The 21,517-nt window shown below is 38.0% G+C and overlaps 1 protein-coding gene across 1 annotated transcript in view; it reads left to right on the top strand.

Annotated features, from left to right (window-relative positions):
• The window catches only part of LOC139739213 (uncharacterized), a 65,471-nt gene that overhangs the window by 15,065 nt on the left and 28,889 nt on the right, over positions 1–21,517 (top strand). Inside the window, exons 2-8 of the mRNA XM_071649825.1 lie at positions 3,783–3,974; positions 9,213–9,305; positions 11,046–11,265; positions 13,236–13,307; positions 15,074–15,145; positions 15,796–15,867; positions 17,948–18,022. Coding sequence (XP_071505926.1) covers positions 3,783–3,974; positions 9,213–9,305; positions 11,046–11,265; positions 13,236–13,307; positions 15,074–15,145; positions 15,796–15,867; positions 17,948–18,022 — 796 coding nt within the window. The remainder of the gene's footprint in view (positions 1–3,782; positions 3,975–9,212; positions 9,306–11,045; positions 11,266–13,235; positions 13,308–15,073; positions 15,146–15,795; positions 15,868–17,947; positions 18,023–21,517) is intronic.

Raw genomic sequence — 21,517 nt, 5'->3', positions numbered from 1 at the left:
ACAGTCTAAATCAGAATGTATTTCTTTTATTCTTAGTTAATTCTGTTCTATGCGAATAGGAAGCAATAGGTTGACGAACAGAAATATTTGTATCCTTGAGTCCTTGTACCATATACAGCCCTCAGCTCTCTGTGAAATGTATTCTATATCACCATTCCCTTTACGGTGAAGCAGCAGATAAAAACTGATGATAAATCAAGCTTTAAATGTATGAAGTTGATAGGTGGAAGGTCTCAAAAGAACAATCCGAGGAGTATTTCCCGCCAATTTACCGGGAAGAGCGCGGGAAACGGCCCTCTGCATGGCACGACTGTTTTTTTCGCCACTGATTTATTTTTGTGTTCACCCGGTCTCCTCACTCACGTCTTATCTTCGGCAGGTCGCGTTGGTTGTCTGCCTACAACGAGCTTTGAACGGCTTTACGTGACCGAGAGTTTTTCTTCCACTAATAATTATGTTCTTTAGTCTCTCTGCTTTGGTAAATCTGTCTTAATGAATTTGTGAATAATGTTAATGTATCACCTCTTGCATGATGTGTGACTGTTTTACATTGTGAGTATAAACTATATTGTAGGTATTTGATTATCTTATTCATCTGTCTAATACCCTTAGAAAGTCTCTCACTCATCATTCATTCATTCATTTCCTTTCCTATTTCTGCGACTTCTCTACTATTGGAATTGTATATGCTTTTGTATAATCTTTCCATTTTTGAGCGCGTAGGAACATCATATTATGCACTATTTGTTATGCGCTATATAAGCACTGTTAATGATTATTATTATTATCATTATCATTATCATTATTATCATTATTAGTAGTAGTAGTATAGTAGTAGTAGTAGTGGTAGTAGGAATAGAAGTATTGATATTAGTATTGTTATTACTATCATCATTATTGTTATTATTATTATCATTATTATCATTGTTATTATTATTGTTATCATTATTATTATTATTATTATTATTATTATTATTATGATTATGATTACTTTGATTATTATTATTATTATTATTATTATTATTATTATTATTATTATTATTATTATAATCATTATTATCATACAGTTAGTTATTTGATTCCTGCAAGCATAATATTCATATTGCCATAAAGATCAACCGTCTACCGCGATGCTAAGCTATGTCTGCGTTACATCAAACCCCCACTTTTTGTCGTGTGGGGTTTTCCCCGACGTTAGGGAAAGCTGGATAGCAATGAATAATTTAAAAAAAAAAAGAAATAAGATGCTACTCCAAGACAAAATCCCAGAGAGAGGGAAGGTTAGAAAAATTCAAAAAAAAACTCCTTGTAGACAAGTATGTACGTCCCTGGAAGGACGAAATTCTTGACCTTTGAGTTATCGTATAAAGCGAGGGAAGTTTTGATTGCAGGCTCACTAATTAAAGTCGCCAAAAAATTGGATTGACCGTAACGGTAGATGGGCAGAGTGTATTATATGCTTCGAGAAAAGGACGTCTTAGTTTCGTCGCAAAGCTGCAGGTGACGAGCAAATTTGTAAGATAAATGTTTTTTTTTTCGAAACCAGAAGGTCCCCAATATCATATCAATCGGTAGAGTTTACCGTATCGATTCCACGTTTACCTTCGTACGTGAGTGATTACTAGGAGGAGAAATCAGACATATGCAATCTAATGAAATCCATCTGAAATTGATTGGACATCATATCTCCGCCTTGGAAGATGAGGAAGATCTGTTCTTAAGTTCGAACATTGGAACGCCTACGTTTGATGAATGCCTCTTAGCGTTTGAACTTATATCAATTACATTGAATTCCTATCAAATTTAAGTGATATCACAGATGGTAGAAAGTTGTATACAAACGTACTAGGGCGAGATTGATTTTGAACTAGATGCACAAATGAGACAAAACCCACTCCAACCTAGTCAACATCAACACGTCAAATACATCCGCATATGTACGTCTCACCACATCTAACAAGTTGCTATATATTGGGAGAGGAGGACACTGCAAATGCCCTTTAGTATGTGATGCCTAGACGAAAGAAACGCAAAAGTCATGCAGGCCTACTTGGCGTTGCTTGGTGGCACGTATATCACCGAAACATGGCTGCGAGAGGCGCAAATTGATTTATCGCGCAGATCTGAAAGCTTTAAGGCATCCGTAATAGCGGATGATGTCGGTGTCCGAGCACGCCGACGTTAAAGATGCGATATCATATAGCGAGCGCAGTTTATCGCACCTCGACCAAGTGGCCCGATCGTGTTCTAGAGAGCCATCTTTGATTTCGACAAAGCCACACAGCAAAGAAGTATGAAATGCTCGTTGGCAGTTTTCCGCAAGTTTTTCTCGAAATCTGACATTCAAACATGCGAGACTGGTTGCCGTAACGAAGAGGAGAACGAGTCGCCCCTCCGAACCACATTCATCGTTGACCTCTTTATTAAATTCTAAGAAGATAATATTCTGTCGAAGGAGAGTATACTTCTCATCCTTCCTCTGCCTACTTTATCTCTCTCTCTCTCTCTCTCATCTGCTCTCTCAACACCCCCCCCCCCCTCTCTCTCTATCTCTTTGATATAGATTGAAGAGACGACGATACACGTCTCTCCAAATGGCGATAAATATGATCTATACCATAGGGGGCTACCAATTTATTTGCAAGGGGAAAATCAGTACGTTTTTATGTTCTTTGTGGCCCATGCAGTCAAGAAGAGAGGGCATGTCAAGAAAAAAAAAAGAGAAGGTAATAGAAAGATATAAAGATACAAATATAGATAGATAGGGAGAGAAATAGATAGATAGATAGATAGATAGATAGAGAGATAGATAGATAGAGGGATAGATAGACAGACAGATAGATAGATAGATAGATAGATAGATAGATAGATAGATAATAGATAGATAGATAGATAGATAGATAGATAGATAGATAGATAGATAGATAGATAGAGGATATATAGCTAGATAGATAGATAGATAGATAGATAGATAAATAGATAGAAAAATAGATAGATAGATAGATAGATAGATAGATAGATAGATAGATAGATAGATAGATAGATAGATAGATAGATAGATAGATAGATAGATAGATAGATAGATAGATAGATAGATAGATAGATAGATGCACATATATATAGAGAGAGAGGGAGGGAGGGAGGGAGAGATGGTATCTTGAAATAATATCACTCTTGCCCGTCACGTCGAGTCTGTTAGCGGGTGTGTGCTCGGGTCATGCCTCCTTAAGGTTCGTCGCCTTTTTGACAAGCTCTCCCGCTCAAATCTGCGGCTCCTCCTCATGATCTTCATGTCACGTCAGCAATCTAATGATAAACATTCTTTTACATTCTTCATCACGTTGATTCGTTGCTCTCTGAGAAGAGAGGCAATGTTTCGAAAATCCGAACATAAGACAAAGACTTGATCATCATCACCGTAATGATATTTGTTAATATCCTACGTGAATTGAGTGATTAAAAACCAAATTAGAAGCGATCTCGTAGTTTTATCAGTGATTAATTTGTGCATGCAAAAGAAAACGTTTACGTATACATCTTCTTCAGTTGTACATATTGTATACTCATGAAATGAAATTTGCTTCAGTACGAAATTTTTGGCCCCAAATCAATTTCGATGGGCTTGTGATGGGCAGCTTTAATTTCTGGAAGAGGCGAATATGGTATTTGACATGTCCCTAAGAAATTCTATATGAGATGGAAAAGGATGACTGCCTCCAACGTCAGGCCAAACCAATATCAATTTGTCCTTTTCTTTTTTTTTTCTTTCCTTTTTAAACCAGGAGGAACGTCGGGAAATGGGAGATCAAACTTCCGGTATCGCAGACAGGTGCCCTCATCGTCCACCGACCCCCATGGCCACTGCGGCGACGAGTTTCCGTGCATCAACTCCACACAGTGCATCCCTCAACGGGCGATCTGTAACGGCGTTGTAGACTGCGACAACGGCTCCGATGAATCGGACGAGGAATGCTGTACGTACTTCTTTCTCCACCCCACCCCACCCCCTCCCCCCATTCCCTCTCTCGCTAACTATTCTTTTAAGGGTCTCGTATATCAATGCTAAAAAAGGTGCATATTATTCAAGTGCATATCAGTATCGTTGATAATCGTACATGTAGGTCCTATTCCATAATATATTTTTCAGTTTTTGTAAAAGCAATAGAAGTGGCAGTGATTATCATAGCAGTGTCATCCATGATGATAATGGTGATATTAGTTATAACGGCAATTATAATAATTATAGTAATGATGTTCATCGTTATCATCTGTACTATATATTCATATTATATACTTTCATTGTCCTGTGTCGTGTCAATCATTGGTTCTTTGATTGTCGTGTTTTTGATTTCTATTCACCACTCATTTCTTTATTATAAACCGTAGAAACGTCATGAGGAAAGATCATAATAAAAGATGACTGTGTGTTGGGACTAAAGAAATGCCATATCTAACTAAAGGACTTATCACCCTTTGGTATGAGATCAAATTAGAATTGTTGAGATAAGAGAAAATGCGCGTCTAAGTTACGAAGTTGCGATGTGCAAAAATAGAAAATGATGTCCAGTCTTCACTCGCTAACCCGAAAATAGTCTGGTCAACTAGTCAGCGACTTACAATACAAACATATGACTCCGTCTAAAAGTTCGATCTCAGTGTGTCATGATGTAAACTGTATGCTCACTAAGATGAGTGTATCTACTTGAAAACTATTGCCACTCGGTGCGATAGATTTTCGTTCAAACTACGTTCGGTGTCCGCGTCCCAAGACTACGCGGCACAGGTGTCAAAATATCGCCGAGAATTTGACAATGGCTCGCTCATGCGCAGTAGTAGTGGAGGCGAATATATTCTCACTTTATGAAAATGGGATAATTCGGTAATTCAGGTCGGCGACGGATTGCTAATCTTAAACGGGAAGGAAATAGGGGATAGAATGTAAGTTCTCAGATTCCATCATCTCTCTCTCTCTCTCTTTCTCCATCTTTCTCTATCTGTCTCTCTCACTCTCTTTCTCTCTATAAACCTGTGTTCCTATTCCTTTGCGCTCTGCCTCCTACTTCTTCCTTTTGTTCTTTTTTTTCTTCTTTTGCTTTTCCGTTGTTTTGGGGGAATGAACCCACAAAAATCGACCCAACTCCGGACGGACAAGTCAGTGTACTCAATGCGTATTTTCATGTATTTGGGTCACGTCTTTTTGTGTACGAAATCTGGAGCGGTTCGCATAATTCAAGACCACACTTCTCAGAACATTTTCTCTCTCTCTCTCTGTCGGGTCACGGAATCAATAACCTGGCCATCAACATGAAAGAGGCCAAAAACGATCGAATCTCTACCACAAAAACGACAAAACGGGCGGGAAAGAATGGAAAGGATGTGGGCAGAAGAATTGAGGCGAGGTGGCTCAGGGCCTGAGTGTGAGGTTTCTGGTTCAAATCCTCGGGGATGGATGGTGCAAGTGCCTCAGTGCCAGGGGTGTAGACACCTTTCTCGTGTTTTTAATTGTAGACTGATGATGATGATGATGATGATGATGATGATGATGATAATGATAAAAAAATAATCATCATCATCATCATCATCATCATCATAATGATAACGATAATAATGATAATAATGATAATGATAATAATAATAATAATAATAGTAATAATAATAATAATAATAATAATGATAATAATAATGATAATAATAATAATGATAACAATAGTAATAATAATAACAAAAAATAATTGTAATATTGATATTAGTAATAATAAAAAAAAGAGAAATCATGGTCTACTTTATCCTCGGTAGCCTCTTCAGTGTTGCCACTACTCTTCCAGAGAACCCTGCCATCAATATTAATCGGCCTCTATACCCTCTGCGTTATACCTTATGTCGCACCAGGTTTTAGCCAGACTGACTTAATCAAAGATGATTATCAAAGAGGAAAAAACTTTATTTACACGTAATTTCAAGTCAATTTCATGCAAAATGTTCCATGACAGTTAATTCTCTGTAGCAAGCATTATTTCTCGATGTAATCACATATCGCAAGCAAGAGGAGGAGCTTGTGTTTGATTCACAGCGCTCATTGGCTCCTTGACGTTTGTGGTAAATGGGTAAATGTTTTAGAGTGCATTCGTAATTACCCGTATGAGGGCGACCTTAAAAAAAGGTCGAAGAATGCTTATTGTAAACGTAAATCTAAAGAAAAATTGCTTCAACATTTCTTGCTTACTATTATGAACCACGATGAAGTTGTTGCTCGTAGAGTTATTGATTATCAACGAATGATCGGTTGATGATAAAGATCATCATCAAATATCCTCAACGAATGGTAGAGGTTTTGGACATAGCCCGAATATAACATCAAAGTAGTGGCATATTCAGCTTTCAATCCAAAGCAGAAACAAACTACAAGCCTGTTTATGAACCTTTTCGATGCGTCTTTGTGCTTTTTAGGGTTCATTAATTGATAGAGAAAAAGGAAATATGACAAAGGGAATGGCTATCTTACATTCCGGCGTCTGGCAACTGCATAGAAAAGTCGACACCGTGTAATAATATTTACACCGTACTAGAATGGTCCACACTCAGCACAGATTGCACTCGATACCTTTGAACGATTTGACATTTCGGTAAATTTAACCTAGCCTGGCAAAGATGCCCAAAAGATTTCAATTCCCTAGTCAGAGAATGTCCTCTTCTTTGAGTCATTTCGTGTTTTGTTTTGCTTTGACCATAAGTTTTTAGGGTTTTTTGGCATTAGTTAGAGGCACCTAGAATACGAGAATGCATTTTGGCAGAGTGACAGCCTAGAGGGTACACAAATGATGTCATGGAGATAATGCATGTGAGAGGAAGCAAAACAGCATTGGACTCTGAGAGTGGATGTATTAGGAGGAGAAATTGACGTCACTTCGGATTTTTGTTTTCCGCGCAAATAGAACTAAGAGTTCTTTCATCCTCTCTCCCCTCTCTCTCTCTCTCTTTATCTTTTATCTATCTATCTATCTATCCATCATGCCCATGATTCTATCTACCTCTCTCTATCTCTATCTCGATCTCTGTCTATCTTCTGTCTATCTTCTGTCTATCTCTATCTATCTATACATATATCTCTGTCTATCTCTATCTCTCTCTCTCTCTCTATCTCTATCTCTATCTCTATCTCTATCTCTATCTCTATCTCTATCTCTATCTCTATCTCTATCTCTATCTCTATCTCTATCTCTATCTCTATCTCTATCTCTATCTCTATCTCTATCTCTATCTCTATCTCTATCTCTATCTCTATCTCTATCTCTATCTCTATCTCTATCTCTATCTCTATCTCTATCTCTATCTCTATCTCTATCTCTATCTCTATCTCTATCTCTCTCTATCTCCCTCTTTATCTCTATCTGTCTCAATCTCTTTCTGTAGGCTCTGTGTCTTCTCCGTGCTACTAAGCGTCGAAAATGCAGTCACTTTTGCACTAGTCCCCCTCTCGCTCTTCAAACTCGCCACAGCATGAGCTGCCGTGTGCAGTATAGTGTCTAAATTTGATCAAATCAAAATAGGCTCTCGATTTGCCGGTAATGTCGGTTTGCTGGCCTTGGTTGGTGTAAGAGCCCGCCCCTACTTTTCATCAACAGGGGGAGAGGCAAAATCTATGCCGTAATGCATCAGGACAAACAGCGATAAAAAGAAGAACATGCGACAATTTGCGCTCAATCTTCGCGACAATATATAAATGTTGGTAAAGATGCTGTGGTTCAACCTGACTCACCTCTCGATATTTTCTTGGTATAGGAGCATCAAAGCCTTCACTGCAAGGTTTTTAAGGCATGCGTCACATTCTAACAAGCGGTTGTAAGCTGGAAATGCACTGCAGTGAACCCCCTCCAATTTACTTTCGCCACTCTACATATCAAAATGGATTTAAGCGAGATGAAAAGAAAACTACCCTTCCTTGTAATAACGCCTTTCTGCAGGGCACCAGGGTTGAAATCTGAGACTTACCCTTGTTCTTTTTTTTTTCCCTTCATGATGCACATCACATATGTCAAAATGAAAGATATTTCTCATTCTTTCTTGTCCTCTATGTCTAAAATTCAGAAGTGGCGGTACCTAAAAGTCACACGACTTCGTATGAAGTCACTTCCAAGAAGAAATCAAAGTCACTAAGAAAAAGCAGATAATGCTATAAAATCATTGGCTCACACTCATCTTTTTAAAGAAGATATAATAATGTAAATTGTACTATGTCAAATTGCAAATTGTAAAATGTAATATTAATTTGCGGTCGATGAACAGGTCTACAGCGCCCTTATCTTATTTAATCCATCATTGCCTCTCTTTTTTTTCGCGGGGGGGGGGGGGGGGGGCAACTCTACTATGATTTCATGCGAGAAGTACAATTTTTTTTTCAAGAGAGACATTAAGTGAAGACTCATGTCAGGATTAATGGGAAACCTGTGATAAGGTGACCACATCGTCACCGCCACTTACTTGGGCATGTGGTTCTGACCACTGTAATAATGTTTCGTGAGAAGCTCTGTAAGACTCCTGAATTGTCTCACATTTTTGCCGGTTTTCGATGAAACTTCAACCGCACATTTCTTTGAAGTGTCAGTCGTAATACTTATAGACCGTGTTAATATACACTCTACGTGCTATTAAGCCTATCTATCCACATGGCAAAATGATAATAATGATGATAACAATAATAATGACAAGAATAGTAATGATGATGATGATAATAATAATAATAATAATAACAATAATAATAATAATGATAATGATAATAATAATAATTATTATCATTATTATTATTATTATTATTATTACTATTATTTTTATTATTATTATTATTGTCATTGTTATTATTATAATAATGTCTTATTTATCCAGGGTAGCCTCTTCAGTGTTGCCACTGCTCTACCAGAGGGCCCTGCAATTATCATTACCCTAGCGTTGCTAGGTACCCATTTATACACCTGGGTCGAGAGAGATATGGTGAGTGAAAACATCTTCTCCAAGGACGTAAGCGCTGGGCGGAATTCGAACTCGGGTCCTCCTCGGAGTCGAGAATCTTATCCACTATGCCACAGGGCCCCCAGGCTGATTTCGTTTGAGAGTGCATGTAGGGGAAGAAGGATGTGTGGGTGTTTGTTGTCGTTCTTCTTTTTTTTTCTTCTTCTTCTTCATTTTGTAAATAAGCTTTATCCCATTTTTCTTTTCAGTTGATGCAAACAACGTGAAGATTTGGGATTTGTTCAACCCTGGAAAACATGAAGATTCGTCCGAAGAGGAGAGTGATACACTTCCGGAGTGTGGTAAGATTTTGCAACTACAGCGACTTCTGATAATGATACATGTAGTAATAATCTTGTTGGCGTTTTCTCTCGTTCATTTTAGTCTCTCCCTTCTCGTGTTGTGCATGTGTGCGCATGCGTATATGCGCACGCATGCATGTCCTGGGCGCCATTTCATAATTTTAAAAAAGGTGTTAGGATAGCAACTCTTGCTGGATTGGCAACTTCCCATACCAACAGCCAATCAGGAGGCTGGATTCTTGTCAATGCCATGGCAACAGCCATTCAAGCATGAGTTGCTCATCATTATTAACTTTTTATGAAATTGGGTCCAGGTGTACTTGCTTGCGTGAAGTGTGTGCATGTGTTTGTGAGCGTGTAAGTGAGTGTTTTGTTGTTTGTTTGTTTTTTATTTGGTCTTTTTGGCCTGATGTTGCCATCATAATATGATGAGAGGTGGCCCTACATTACCAAATTGTTAACCATAATAAAAGTAACTTATACACTGCATGCATATACAAAATAACAGAAATAATTCATTAATAATCACTTAATAATTGATTAAATAATGACCTTTACCCCACAAGGTTATCTTCTTTTCTGAAGGTCCCCCGCGCATTTCTTAATTTTCCAATTTGAATATGATCTAATCCAGAATGATTATTTAAATCCATGCGGTATCATGAAAAATCATTTAAGGTTCAGTTTGAAAACCGTGAATTTCAAAAATGTGTTACTATTATTCACTGATGTCTATAGATGTATGTCACAAATGTAATAAAATGTAAGTGTGGGAACTTAATCAATGAATGTATGAATAAATGAATGAATACATGAATGAATGAATGAATGAATGAATAAATAATAATGATAATGATAACACCAATGATAACAATGATAACGACAATAGCAAAGTATTGATAATGATAACAGTTACAACAATATAATAGACTGCAGTCTGGCAATAATAGTAATCATTGATTCTTATAATCATCCAATTTGAGCTACGTCATATTGCTGAAGACTGTGCGAATACCAGCACGTATGATACAATAAATGATGTATGCATGCACACACACACACACACACACACATATATATATATATATAATATATATATAGATATATATATAGTACAGAAGTCTTGTATGATATCATGAAGACTATATTCATTGTATGCATACGAGACAAGCACGTTAACACATACAGTGTGTCCAAATAGATTCGATTTTTCGTCTTAATTTTTACAGCCCATTTACTCAGATGTCTTGCGTTAACTTCCCGTCAAACTTATGACGCAAAGAGATAATTACAAGGAAACAAAGTAGATAATGTATCACTGGCGCCAATGGCAGCCCTGCTGGAGAGAACACAGTGTCCAACAGTGTGAGAAACACAATGTGAACACAGTGTGAACACAGTGTGAAATCTCTTCACTCTGTTAAATTCGAGCGTTTTAACAGTGTGAAAACAATGTGAGTCATCAATTCACAGTGTGAAACAAAGCATTACTATAATGAACACTCTGTGACAACCACACCACAGTGTGAAACCATCTTCACACTGTTAAATTCGAGCGTTTTCACATAGTTGACTATGTAAACACATTGTGAACACACTGTGAACACACTGTGAACACACTGTGGGACACTGTGTTCTTTCCAGTAGGGAGAGAAGAAAGACAAAAAAAAAAATCACACACATAAGAGATTTACGGATGGAGTTTTGACCCTTATTGTTATGTTCGATCAAATTTGGCAGAGGTCGGTACCTACCCTGTTGTGTGCAATTGCACGCTAGTCTTCAGCGACCTGGCCGAAATGTTCAATTTCGAAAGTTCCAGCCTGCTCAGCGACGACATCGATATTTTCACCACGCCGCTGCACGACCTGTCCATGTACCCCTTGGGGCTGGAGTTAGCGTGCCTTTCAAGACGACTGGACGACGTACCTAGGAGTCTACCGAACAAAACCATTTCACTGTAAGTAAAAGGCTCACACCCGTAAATATAATGGAATATCCCTGACCGCATCACAAAATCGTACCAAAGATACTGAAATAAATGAAGAAAAAAAATGATTAAAAATCAGAAAGGGCAGTTTGGCTGAAACTGATTAGCTGCAGATATTTGAGTATGAATTCCTCTACAACAGCATTTTGGTTGGAAGATGAGAGCTTTTCTCGTGGAATTTGAAGGGGCTATATTTGTTTGGGGTACATGTACAGAAAATATGTGATTTTTTTTTTTTTAAGTAAAAAGAAGTCGTATAGTCTGGCTTTGCGAACCCTTGGACAGAGTTTGAGCTGAAGACCCCCCCCCCCCCCCCCCCCTTGAAATTTGATGAACGAAAGGGTATACCTCATAATTTATTTTCAGGTTACCGAAGATGAAACACCTCATTTTCCCAGCTATTTTCCAGAAATTTTTGAATTTTGAATTTTAACGCACGTCTCTATAAGGGTAAATATTTACCCGTGTGAGCCTCAAATGTTTGCATCTTCCACTGGGTTGATTTGCTTGCCAAGTTTATTCAACTTCTAAGTATTTCATGTACCGCTGGCTCCTTGTCCGTTAGGGCTTTGTCTTCCATAATTTATATTATATAATTGCACTTACGATTAAAAAGAAAAAATGCAGTTTGAGGAGTAATTATGAATGTATATAGTATCAATGATGATAATCACTGTCGGATTCATCTAATACGTCTTAATCATCATGCAATAGGTATAGTTTGAGACCAAATACAATCTGAGGTATAGTAACTTATTCTGATCAAAATCGTAATTTACTTTGTGTTAATGCTAAGATTATTACCACTTGCGTGTCTATTTTTTCGGAATTAAGCGATCGTTAAAATATGAATATTGTCCCAATTGGCCCTTCGTCAAAGTGATTATACCAAAGTCATGAAAGTAAAGAATAAATAATTTGATTGTAATATCGCTCCATTCGTTTAGTAAATCCGTCAGAAAAAAAAACTGTTTACTATAAATCTACTGGCAATTTGAGAATTATCACAACCTTTTACATGTTTTATCCACCAAGCAACTGCTATCACTATATGTTTCAGTTTATAACTTTGTGTTGAAAGACAAGCCAATCTTAAGCTCGTTACTGGGCACCTCACATAATATCAGACATGATTATGTAAAAATGAAATTGCACCATCTTGTGCTCTATTTGTCTCTGTTCTTCAGACGGATATCGGATATTGAGACTACTTGAAAGCTATTAACCTTTGCAAACGAATTGCTTCACCTATATGCTCCATCTGTGTCATAAGTGCCAGACATCACTGATATAGTTTAAGCACTTCCTAAAGTTGCGTTTACACCATGTTCCCGGCGACCACGGCAGCCCCGTTTAAGGCCACCGTGGACAAAGCGGGATGGACTTGAAACAACGCCTAGAGACGGGATAGACCAACGCGACAGGCCGTGATTGCCGTGGATGCCCTGTCAGATTTTTAGAATGTCAAAAAAAAAAAATGCTACGGTGCAGTCCCAGTGCTAATGAGGAATCTTGTATGCAGCGATAACACAGGGTGAACGTAACAAAGCGGGGAGGCAGGTAATAGGCCGTAGCGGGACGCGACTGAAAAGATTGATAGTCTAGCTTTACCAGACGCCGTGAGGATAGCGTCTGATAGCAATATGTTCACCGGGGCGAGGACTGAATCGAAGAAGACTACAATTGGAAAGGTGAAAAAACAGGAGAATGTTTCATCTACCCACGGCGCGCTACGTTTCGGGCAAATGGGGCTGCCGTGGCCGCCGGGAACATGGTGTAAACGCAGCATTAAAACATTACCGGAATCTTTTGGAGCGCTTTTATAGAGATGGGATGGATTTGCGGAAATATTCCAATCACCAAGATGCAGTGTATATAATGAATGGAGTGGAATGTTATGTAATTGTTTGTTCTTCTGTTTGTTTGATTTTTTTAAACAGGGATCTTTCTAACAATAGCATCACGCATCTCCGCAGCGACAATCTGAAGGACTTGACAGACCTGCGTCACCTGTGAGTTTGAACGCCAGCAACTGTCGTTTTGTTGCGCCTGTGTATGAATTAGCATGTCATCTACGCATAATTACACATGCACACAGACACACATCTACACATAAACACTTTCACGTTTGTGTATGAAAATGTATGTATATTATGTATAGATATATATCTATACATAATATATATATAGATAGATATAGATATATGAAAACATATCATGAATATAATCTAAACATACTCATATACTTACGAGTATGAATATAATATTATTACGCCTACTTACAGTATGTTTACATCTTGGTAGTCGATTTCATGAGTAAGTGACAAAGAATGGCAGAGGTTTATTAATCAATATCCATTTACAATTGTTATAGCGGGAAGCTTAAAGGACAAGTCCACACCTTCATGGACATGTGTACTGAGTGAATGCAGCAAAATCAGTGAGAATTTGAGGAAAATCGGACAATCCGTTCAAAAGTTTGGAATTTTTGAAGTTTCTGCTCAGTCACTGCTGGATGAGAAGACTACAACAGCTTGTGATGTCGCGCGTGTAGAAAGATTATAGTGAAAATATAAAGAAAATTCAACATATTTTCACTTTTCTCGAATAATAAAAGAACACTTCACTTGCCTCTTTCAGAAGGGAGGGGGAACAATATTACCCTCAACATACAATTAGGTCAGCGACAAGTCGAGGAAATGTGCACTTTTTTCAAAAAATAAAATTTTGTAAAATTTTCTTTATGGTTTCTTTTATCGTTCTACGCATGTGACATCTTGCACTGTAGTTAGTCTTCTCATCCAGCAGTGACTGCGCAGAAACTTTACAAATTCATAACTTTTGAACGGATTTTTCGATTTTTCCCTTAATTTTCACTGATGTGTTCCACTAACATTGCTTTATTCACTCAATTCACATGTATCTGAAGGTGGACTTGTGCTTTAAGGAAATGATTTTGAGAGATTTTTTGTATTGTATTGTTTTGTTTTGTTTTGTGTTTGTCTGTTTCTTTGTTTGTTTGCTCTTTCCCGATAAGGCCCATCAGAAATGCATCGCAAGCAGGGCGCAAGACGAAAAGGGCAAGGGCGGACGTGACCCTCCACCCAATTCTTTTACGTCATGTTCTTCGAATTTGTCTTGTTTAGCGGGCTAATCTGCGGCGGGTTTAAGCAGATCACACCCTGCAGCACGGGGTGTTAAAGCAGTCATCTTCCGATCGAATTCGGCTTCCTAGCCTTTTTCTTTATAGACTATAATGATAGCACCCCTCGGGCGTGGGATTGTGCAATGCATATGTTTGGCCTAACGATAACAAGGAAGCGGGTGAGTCTCGCCTGTATGCGGGTGACTTCCCGGGGTTCTCCGGGACTTATCGCTACCCAGGGGCTTATGCCGACACTCGTATCGACACACCTTTTTGTTGTTGAAAAGACTGACTCACTAATGTATTCAAATTTATGCCGGTCTCCTTGTCGAAGTGCCTGGCGATTAGCTGTTTGCCCTGCAAATTCATCGTTAGAAATACATACTAATCTCACACGCATGCCTCTTGAAACGAAGGTGTTCTTGACAAGTGAAGGTCTTCGTTGGTATGCCTGATAACGACGAGAAATAAACACAAAATATGAAGACTTTAAAACAAAAAATTGCCGATTTGGTTTCCATTTACGTTATAAAAATGATAAGCTTTTAAAGTACCTATAAGTTACCTATACCACAGTGTATTGTTGAAACTAATTCATTTTTTTAATCTCTAACTTTCCTTTCCTCTGCTCAGGACAGCTACCCACAATAAGATGAAAATCGTCGACAACGACACCTTTCATACGACATTGAACTTAGAATCGTTGTAAGTATGGCATGTGTATTTGTGTGTTGGGGATATGAAGGGGTTGGCTGAATATTGATAGCAGCAGGCATATATGGTTTATGTGTTTAAAATCCTGAATACAAATCGATAAAAATTATTTTCTTTAGAGTTTGTTACTGGATTTAATTAACTTTATTTTGACGACTGCGTTATCACAGTATAACGCGCAGATCGTATCATGTTGTGATTTATTAAAAGAAGAGAATGAAAAATCCAGCTTAAGGTAAACAGCTATATCTTGATTATGGTAATACACACTAAGTTGTTGATTGAACAACATTCTGCAAAGTAATATACTCTTCCTCTCAGCGACAAAAAAAAAAAAAAACTTAACCTGGAAAACACGCTTTATGATAATATGAGTATTGAATATCTCAAAACCCTCAACGTTGCAAAAGTTGCATCACCCAGATTCGGATTCAGTACCCTCGAAATAGGGTAAAACTGTCGAAGGACATAGGGCGGACGGTAAAACAAGGTTCAGCCTCTGACACCCAGACGATGAGAGGTTTTTTATTTTATTTTTTTTTTATTTTTTACATTGCTGGATACTGTCAGCCGCTATCTTTGTGTGTTAATGATGTTAATAATTATGCCGCCCACTGTTTTCATGCTTTCCTTGCATGCAGAGATTTGTCGGATAACCGAATCGAAGAATTCTCATCCACGACCTTCCGGAATCTGAGACGCCTATCATCCCTGTAAGTACGAACTAAAAGAGAAACAAAAACATAAACAGAGACAGGAATATAGCACGACCTTTATCATGTGGTAGCGAAATAACTCGGTACTAGAGAAATTCATCCCAACTGGTAGAAGATAGATGTTCATGCATGGCAAATGTTTAGAGTCATACCAGCTCTTCAGGATCAAGGACAACATCCACATGGTTAGCTGTAACATACGCACATACAGACAGCAAACTTAATACTCCTCCTGCGGCCATGCAGGGAGAACAGTCGTCTGCTCTAATTGCCGTTACCAAACACGGCGAGGTAACATGGTGATGTTTTCCCAGCTCCAAATCGCTTTTCTTAGTCCAATCTAGATTTTATTTTTACACTGTCGACATTTTAACGGCAATTATAGGCACTGGTTTCTCCAGGAGTACCATTACGATCAACTCTAATAGCGTCTGTGCCATAAGGGAGATGTGTCACCCATTTACGCCCAGGGATTACTCCTCCATTGTTCTCGTGTTCCCCCATCGTGACGGTTGTCATGACAATGACTGCATCTTTCTTTCCCAGTTTATCTCTATCCAGCCATGTACGTAATTGTCTATCAAATCATGTGTCTCATCCGATTAATCCCTCCATTATGTTTCCCTTTCAGCTTTCTCATTCACTCTATCTTAATGATCTTTCCACATATCTGTCTGTCCGTCTGTCTGTCTGTCTGTCTTTCTCTGTTTATACAAGTATGTTCTTACTTCAGGTGTGAGTTTCTCCAATTTGTCTCCCTCTGCAAATTAAAGCAGTAGATGGTAGGTTCGAGTCCCACTGGTTACCTTTTTCCCCGACATGTTTTTTAATTTACAGATCAGCAGTTGCGATCAAATTTAATTTGTAGAGGGAGACAAATTGAAGAAACTCACACCTGAACCTTCACCCCTCTGAATAATATCTTTCTTTCATATTATGTTCTTACTTGCCCATCAATTCATGTGTCCCAGCCAATCATCTCTTTATATGTTTTCTTACCCTAATTTCTCTCTTTAGTACTATTTCTCTCCCCCTCTCTCCTTCTTTATCTCCTTGCATTCCCGGCCTGCCAAGAATAAAATATCATTAATGAAAGTATAAGAGTAAATTCTAAACTTCCGAAATGGACACACTGACATTTTATACCAATAGATAAGAATAGTGATGATAAAATTGTAATGCACTGGTTATAATGTGTGTAAATACATCCCACGCAGATGATATGCTGATTCCCGGTCATTGTACCGTGTTCATCATCGCTAATCGCGGCTTCATCAGACTAAATATTGAAACAGAAATAACAGCAACAGTTGCAATGATGGTGGAGTTTTCGGTAAGGGGATGATCCATATAATTATGGCGAGGATTATTTTGACTGAAAGTAAGACTGTGGACTTTTGTTTTGTTTAAATTCAGGTAGTCCTTAGGAACGAATGCTTTCACAAAATAGTTAATAGTCAATGTCTGAGAATCTATTTTTGTTCCTTTTAATCCATCACCGGGATCTCGAATGACTCAACAACTATCATTAAATCAAGCATACTCATTGAAAAAGTAATGAGAGTTCAATGTATTGTGAACCTACCGAAAGAGACAAGTAGGTGGAATATTGTTACAAAGGGCTAAAATTCCATGTGTCGATTTCTAATTCCATCCGGTTTTATTGCATGTTTATGACGTCACAAAAATACAGTTCAAGACACCGTGGGAGATAAAAACCAAAATGTGTCAAACAACAACGTATATCATTTTTGTCATATGCATTACAAAACCGCCGATTTCATCCAAAAGAGTATCTTCTAACATCAAACCGTCATATTTACTGAACCACAATCACATTTCATAGGTTTAGATTTAGACTAAATCTGATACATCATTTATGACTACGTTTTGCAGATTGCCGGAGCTTACCTCTCCTTCTTTTTCGCGATGCGTGTCTCTCTTCTCTGTTCTCCTGCCGAGTTTTTTCTTTTTTTAGAAACTAATATTCTGATTCATTTCATTTAGTTGTGAATTTCCTTGTCTTTTCTTATCATTCAACCGCGGGAAACTTTACCGTACTCGATTGCATCATCAGCCGTCTTTCTAGGAACCACCATTTGCGTTGTCGAGGTGGACGCTGCTTCCGAAATCTCGTCAGCCTGAGAGAACTGTAAGTACATTTGATTTTATGTATGTATAGATAAAAGGGTGAGATATACATATACATGTATACATATATATCTATATATATGTATATTATATATATATATATATATATATACTTGTATAGGCAAATATATGTGTTTAAGGGTTTATGAAATTTGCTCCTGCGACAATTGCTCCCATGAAATATCTGCACCTCAGGCCAAACATAAACTCCACCTCTAAATATAATCCTAACCCTTGTCCTATATAACACTCACATCAAACTAAACGTAAATCTCTCTATCACAACCCGAACCCGAACCTTAAAATCCGTGGAGAAAATGAGACCGGAGCAATTACTGTCGCATGAGCAAATATCGTCTCACTGTGTTCAAGGGTCTATTATATGTTTGAGTTTTGAACAGATATGAAATTCGTTAGACTGCATACAAAATGATCTAAAAATAATGAGTACCAGCCAACCTACGTCATATTATGACGTGATAGTGGCAGCTATTTCGAGATACGGCGGTAGACCGTGATCTGGTGATAATTGACTTGTTGCCTTTGAGTGGTCAAAACGCTTCAGAATGTTTGACTGATTTGGTTCAAATGTTCAAATAACTGAGGTCTACACTGCTGCTTTTAGCCAGTTCTCCTCTTTATGGACATAAGTAGCTTTTCGTACAAAATGTCGTCACTGTCGTTATTAAAAGTTGACCTCAATTTTATATAACTCTCGAAATGTTGGAGGACATAAACATTGTCCTAACTGAAATATAAATGGTCATGAAGTGTTATATAAATGTCTGCACTTGTGATGTACCCAAATTCTAGAAGACAAGATATAGATATTATTTGTAGGTATTCTAGTCAGCAAACTTATATGACATGTTAGTCGCTTAGTAGTAATAGGAAATGAACAAATAACAAGGAACACCAGAAAAGAATGACAAGAACAAAAAAAAATAATGAAAAGGATTACATTGACGATAGCAAAACGAACAAAAACAAAAACAAACCTTGTGTTTGTTTATAACAATGCACTTTCCTTATTTATCTCATTTAATTAAGTACAAAATGCAAAGTAAGTTCAAAAGTATTTACCTTTCCTCAATTTCAAGATCTCGGCGTCAATGTCTCGATGTACTCTACACATGCTCTATAAGGCATGTCCTGCATAGTCGGATCCTTTCAGTAACTTTGTTTAGCTTTTGCTGAGATGCCCGACAAACCGTATCCGAGATCCGAGGCTTAATCTATTTACCTAATTGGATTTTATTCGATTTAATTGATTAAAAAAAAAAATTGATCATAAACATGATGGATGAAACTCTGGTGGGAATATCAAAAGTCGCGGAGCTCTTGTGTTCCTGGAAGAAGAAAACAAGGACCGTCTACGGACATGAAACTAGAAGTGCATATGAAAACACAACCAGGAGATTTTTCTTTTTCCCGCTTTTCCCTGACGGCGATTTACCGTTTTTGCGATCGATTTTCATGTGGAGGGACATATCGGTCGAGCGCGCTGACTCTACCCCCACCTTTGAAAGGTAGAATTTGACCTTGGGGAGAAGGTCGACATCCAGCATAGCAAAGGAGAAAGAGGGGCGCGTCGCGCACTTAATTCAGGGCCATCGGGGTAGCACGGTACTCGATATGACTGCGCCTTGGGGTAAACCACCTATCGGGATGTACTGGTTGTGCTTCCATCAGACTCAATTTTCTTTTTAAAGGTGCTTGGTTTCCATGTTTCTTGAAATTTTACAAAATTATCTGTGAAAAAAAAATGTAGGTCGAAATCAACCAATGCCTGCTGTTATAGGGCATCATGGCATGAAGGAATAACAGTTGACTGTATCGCTTGTAATAGGAAGGTGTTGCACAATCAATTGGATCCCTTAAAGATCGTATATCCCTTTTGCAAACGTCACGAAATTTTGCATAGTTGAAGAATAATGTCTCCCAACATCGAGTATGAAATCTTTACGGTAAAAATACTCCTCTGAGTTTTTAAGAAATTTATGAACAACTGCCCCCATGTCAATCAAGAGGATGCTCCCCATTTGTACCAAGAGTAATGGTTGGATTTTTTTAGTGGGGTGGGGGGTGGGGGTCCAAATGAATTCATTGGAAATCTATAGCATTCACTTCCCCTCCATCATAAAGGAGTTTTTCTATTTCAGATTTATTATTCTGAGAATAGGTCTGGATTAGCTACCTCTAAACCTATACCAGGTAATGAAAGTAATCTAAGTTTCAGGGTCACAAAAAAGGGACACACGAACTCTAATGATCTATCATTTTGTTTTTAGCACAAACCTATTTCATCTTGCTGACAACTACAATGATTGGGTTTTTTTTTTTCTCTCTCTCTCTCTCTTTGTGTTAATTCTTGATAGAATCCATCTATTCATTATAATCAATAAAGATTTCATGCTTTGTACAATCAAGACGTTTTTTTAAAGGACACTGCCCCATTTATATCCCATATCGCGTTTCTCTCTTTGTCATGCCCGGCCCTTTAAAAGATGGCCATATCTAGACAGATTTCACCATATTTTTTTCTTCTGTCTGTCACCAAGAGCTTCTAGAAGTGATGTGCTCTTGCATATATTAATGAGAAAATGCATACATAATCATTATGATAAACGTAGATATACGTGTGTATTGATAAAAAGGCCTACGCGCGCACACACACACACACACACACACACGAATATACATATATATATATATATATATATATATATATACATTTACATATTATATTATACAGATATTGACTGGTACGGGGTGGAATATAACATTCTTTGGACCGCCAGGGAGTTATATTTTCCCCAAGGGATTATATTTTCCCGAAGCGCGCAGCGCTGAGGGAAAATATGATCACGAGGGAAAATATAACTCCCTGGCGGTCCAAAGATTGTTACATTCCACCCCTACCAGTCGATATCTGTTATATTAGATGGCCTTGCCCTCGATTGTGCTTTACAGAAGAGCCTACACTAACGACGTATAGCCTAACCGTTTATACGCTGATGTTTAGCCCGACCAAACGCTGTGTGCGCGCTGTCGCGATTTTGTAGAAAGCGGCGACTGGACTGTGTACTAGTAGTTGCTAGGCTCATGTCCTCTATAAATGACAGGAGGCCCTAGGGTCTACTAACGTTAACGTTAGGCTCAAATCAAGTAACGACGCTTGGGCCCTAACGTTACAGTTGAATTAGGCTCAGGTCCAAAAGATGTTTTAGGGTCTAGAAAATCTACTCACAAAACAAATCTAACTTTTTAATTAGGCCTTAAACGTTATGGCCTACAGGGCAATTTTTATCATTTTGACATTTTTGTTTCTACAGACCTAGGCCCTAACGTTAAAAGTATATAACTAGATTCTACGTCTACATTCTAGTTAAATTAGCTCTGAGTCTAACACATAGAACCTTCTACATGTTTATAAATGTTATACTAGGGCCTACTATTTTAGATAGACTCTATTATAACTGTAATAGACGTATGT

The sequence above is a fragment of the Diadema antillarum genome, unplaced genomic scaffold, assembly GCF_040938485.1.
Source record: "Diadema antillarum isolate AM-2024a unplaced genomic scaffold, OU_Dant_1.0 seq00000790_RagTag, whole genome shotgun sequence".
In the NCBI taxonomy this organism is placed as follows: domain Eukaryota; kingdom Metazoa; phylum Echinodermata; class Echinoidea; order Diadematoida; family Diadematidae; genus Diadema; species Diadema antillarum.
The sequence above is the reverse complement of the archived record's forward strand: the minus strand, read 5'-3'. Positions and strand labels throughout refer to the sequence as shown.